Source organism: Sinocyclocheilus anshuiensis, unplaced genomic scaffold, assembly GCF_001515605.1.
Source record: "Sinocyclocheilus anshuiensis isolate Anshui unplaced genomic scaffold, SAMN03320099.WGS_v1.1 scaffold1260, whole genome shotgun sequence".
Lineage (NCBI taxonomy): Eukaryota > Metazoa > Chordata > Actinopteri > Cypriniformes > Cyprinidae > Sinocyclocheilus > Sinocyclocheilus anshuiensis.
In genome coordinates, this window is record NW_015546079.1 from 43,798 (window position 1) to 48,406 (window position 4,609).

Below are 4,609 nucleotides of genomic sequence, written 5' to 3' on the forward strand. Positions count from 1 at the left end.
CGGTTCCTCCGTCTTCTCCAGTGTGCTCCTCTCTGGCAGTCAAAGCGGAGTAGAGCGAAACAATCGCATAGGGAGTCCAGGCAATCAGAAATGAGGAACACACCAATGCTGCTATCTGCAATGAAACATTTTAGGAACTATGGGATACAAGAAGGAAATAAGAAATTGTATGTGAATCATGAAAAGGAGAAATTTGAATAGAAGTTTGGAGGTAATAGCAGAGCTATTTTTGGAACCGTTGCAACCGTTGTCCCACCACTGTGATAAATGGTGCCCATTAAGGTCTCCAGTAAAAGCACCACTTTTTGAATTTTTTTTTTTATTATTATTTATGTCAGCTTTTACTTAATCATTCTTTCAAATGTGGTGCTAACTGCCTGGTATCATTAAAAAAATATTCTTATTATTCTTATTATTCTTAATTAATGTGCTCTTGTGATCTTAAATCAAAATAACTTTCCCTTCCCTTATGCGACGACATATCTTGCACCTGTGCGAGAGCAGGACAATAACCTCTCCCCTCCAGCAAACTGTTACTCACTTGAAATTGTAACAATAGCAAACGACAATGATCTAACCATCCAATCAATTCCCAGTGGACAAAATCAAGTCCCGCCCTATATTTTTTCTCATTTTATATACATAACAATAGGGAAGAAAAGACGATCACAACTTCCATTTCATGGCAACTTTAAAGCAGGCAGGTTGTCAAGTTATACCATGTATCAAAAAATTCATATGTGTCCATTTTTATTTTATTGTAATTAATTCTAAATTATTTTAGTATTTATATTTTAGTTCAATTTGTTTTAGTATAATTTATTTATGTATTAATTTATTTTTATTTTAAATTTTGTGACCAGTAATAATCAATACACTCTCATAGCAATTTTACATTTTGTCGAATGGTGGCAAAATCATATGAATTTGTAGAATCTCAATGTAGAATGCCATTTTTGTACAATCCACGTATATCGCATTGAGGGTTAGGTTTATAGGTGGATCTTCATGCTTACTTTTTTTCTACAAAATATATGCTTTCCTACTAATCAAATCATACAAATTCATACAAAATCATAAAATAATTACATTTTCCCATGACATCTGGTCTACATGGGCCCTGAGACTTTAAGATATCCCTGGTTAAAAGTGATTGCGAAGTGTGTCCTTTCCAAAGGTATGCTGGGTAAACAATCAGAGCCGGTACCTTTGTCAGCCGGAGATCTTTGCTGTTGTGAGTGACACTGGATAAAGGGATTGAAGCCAATATCCGTCCAGACCAATACACCTGAAATCACACAACAGTGTAGCAACACTTCAATTCACCTTAAATAGTTCTTCAGTCAACATTAGGATTAAACAATCAAATAACAAATGATCACTACCATCATCCTCAGAATAAATCAAAATGATCAGGACATGTCTTAGGTTCAAGTGTTTCAGAATCATTATTAATACTGATAATCTCTCTGTTTCTCACCTTGATGAGGATAGCGAGGTATGAAGTGATGATAGTGAACGTGGGAAGTCCAAAGCAAAGTGACAGGATCAGGTAAATATAGATTCTATCATTAAGTGAAGACTTCATTCTCCACCTGTGGCCACAGGAAACAATGCATGAACACATCAACACATTTTCTGTGATGAGTGGATGTTGCAGTGGTTTGTGGGTAAAGTAACACTCAGCTGCTTGAAAGTGAACGCTATATATTTGTCCCTTGAGAATGCACTCTGAAAACACCAACTAATCTTTGGGGAAAAGGTTGGTGACTCATTTACAAGTGTTACTAATGGTTATGGTGCATTACCAGTTTATGGTGCAGCTGGTTCCAAATGGTTCCGGTCCGTAACTACCAAAGCCAAACACAGGAAGTGAGGCCCAGAATAATGTATAGATCCACACCAGAGCCACAGACAGAGAGGCATGTTTTCTCTCAATCCACTGACCTGAGACAAAGAAACAAGTACATTTGTAAACATCTAAAAGCTTACTTGATGGAGCAAAGTGACAGGATCAGGTAAATATAGACTCTATCATTAAGTGAAGACTTCATTCTCCACCTGTGGCCACAGGAAACAATGCATGAACACATCAACACATATTTTCTGTGATGAGTGGATGTTGCAGTGGTTTGTGGGTAAAGTAACACTCAGCTGCTTGAAAGTGAACGCTATATATTTGTCCCTTGAGAATGCACTCTGAAAACACCAACTAATCTTTGGGGAAAAGGTTGGTGACTCATTTACAAGTGTTACTAATGGTTATGGTGCATTACCAGTTTATGGTGCAGCTGGTTCCAAATGGTTCCGGTCCGTAACTACCAAAGCCAAACACAGGAAGTGAGGCCCAGAATAATGTATAGATCCACACCAGAGCCACAGACAGAGAGGCATGTTTTCTCTCAATCCACTGACCTGAGACAAAGAAACAAGTACATTTGTAAACATCTAAAAGCTTACTTGATGGCTCCTAAAACATATTAGCCGGGTATTATTATATCGATTGTCCCATTCTGTTAGCTGAGAGAAAGATATGCAGTCCATCAAAATTAGAAATCTATGTTGTGCACTGGATATGCATAAATGACAACCATAATCTCTGATCTTGTGCATTGACATACTATTCTTTTAAGAAGGGAGGCAAATTGTAATTATGGAAATAATGCAGTGAATTTCTCCAATCATAAACCGACTTGAGTGATCTCATTTTCTCAGCACATGCTTTGTTCTCTCTCTGCCTGTTAAATGATTTTGTGAGAAATTTTCAGCATGATATTATTCCTTTGAAATGTGCCTATTATTTGAGATACAGTGGTTAAAGTGTAAAATACTTCAGAAAGGGGTTTCAGATTATGGGGAAAGTGATTTCCCTTGGTGATAGTGCTAATTATTTGTCCAACAAGAATAACCAAATTCTGTACTTCCATCAATAATGCCTGATGTGGAAATGAATGATTGGGTAGGCCAATATTTTACCTAACTTGCAAGTCTCAGTAATATATAATAAAATAAAACAAAACAAAAATTCAGTGGATAAAAAGGGAAAATTACCATATCGAAAGCTACAGATCTTGAAGCAGCGGTCAAGGGAGATAAGGCAGGTAGTGATGAGAGACCCAATGCCAAAAACGAAGCCCTGAAACCCGTACCACATACATCCTGTTTCCCCAAAAATCCATGCATGCGACAGACTAAGAGAGACAAACAGGGAGAAAAAGTTTAGAGCAGTAGCAAAATACTGAGCACAGCAAATCCAAAAATATCCAGAAGAACTCTACATATTTCATATTCTGAAATTCTGCAGATCTAAGGTTTTTCTGAGTTTATTTTCTATAAGACTGAACCAATTTCTTCTTGTGTGTATACAAGTTCACAAACCAGGCATGATGATTTTTTATTCAGATAGCTTTCCATCTTCTGACCCAAGATGTTAGAGGCCCACGCTTTTTATTTTCTTTTTCTTCACAAAAAGGGCACGGTTTGGTGGTTTGTAAAAAATAATTATTTCAGCTACATAAAAGTGAAACCCTTTTGGCCCCTTGCGAATGCACTCCAAATACCATGAAAAGTATAGTGGCTCGAGATTTTAAAGGATTTTTGTTTTCATTTTCCACAAAAATCAATTTTTAAGTAAACACATGCATTAAATAAAAAATGAAGCAAAACTGATTCAAGAGCACATCTAAAGTATTTTCCCCTGACCAAATGCCTGTTAAATTTTAGATCCTCTCTAAAGTCAAATCCGATCAATAATATACCCAGCGTTTATGTTCTACATTATGTAATATCATTATCAATGGCTTATACTCGGACTGTCAATCACAATACTCTGATCTTGACAGACACTCACACACTTCAGAAGATATGGAGGGATAATCACAAGAGCGACTGATGCATGCCTTGCCATAGACTAATACAGGCTTTAAGAGAGCTTAGTATAACTCGTAATGTACACTGGCATGCCAAGCAAACTTAGTATAACCCTTCAAAATACACGTTAGGAATCAGGCTATGTGAAAATGTACTATCTAAAGTAGCAGTCAGTGCAATGGTGGTACCTTGAGGTGATGATACATGGCGCCCCCAGCAGCCTGTAGCCAAAATCACAAACGGCCAGATTGATGGTCATCAGCTCGTGCGCTCTGAGCTTCTTTCTCCTCTGACCGTAAACCAACAAAACCAGCCCATTCCCGACCACCGACACCACACCTGCGACAGACAGAGAGAAATATAGATCATAGTACCAAGCGTCATCTTACACAACCAAAATGTTACATTAAATATTGTAATATATATTTCACTATAAATTAAATTAAATGTACAATTTTAATCTAAAAAAGTCAGGACAATGCATGTAACTTTAAAAAGTAAAACATATTTTAAATAGTATGATAACTTTCTTTCCTAGCATTCTTTGCAGTGAGCTTAAAAATATTGTGAGCTAAAAAGTATTGACTGATTGTTTATAATTTTTTAGTTTAGTTGAATACAATATATATATCACCATAAATTACACAGTATTTCTTTTTTAACTTTTAAAAACTTACATGTGTTGTAATTTTTAATGGGACAATATGTGTACTTTTTTACAGAAAGAGTTTTAATATAT

General features: G+C 36.1%; 1 protein-coding gene across 1 annotated transcript in view; it reads right to left on the minus strand.

The window, feature by feature from the left end:
• Positions 1–4,609, minus strand: part of opn9 (opsin 9) — an 8,663-nt gene that overhangs the window by 1,532 nt on the left and 2,522 nt on the right. The window contains exons 2-7 of the mRNA XM_016501370.1: positions 4,059–4,209; positions 3,052–3,191; positions 2,277–2,415; positions 1,481–1,595; positions 1,208–1,288; positions 6–115 (exon numbers count right to left, since the gene is read on the minus strand). Coding sequence (XP_016356856.1) covers positions 6–115; positions 1,208–1,288; positions 1,481–1,595; positions 2,277–2,415; positions 3,052–3,191; positions 4,059–4,209 — 736 coding nt within the window. The remainder of the gene's footprint in view (positions 1–5; positions 116–1,207; positions 1,289–1,480; positions 1,596–2,276; positions 2,416–3,051; positions 3,192–4,058; positions 4,210–4,609) is intronic.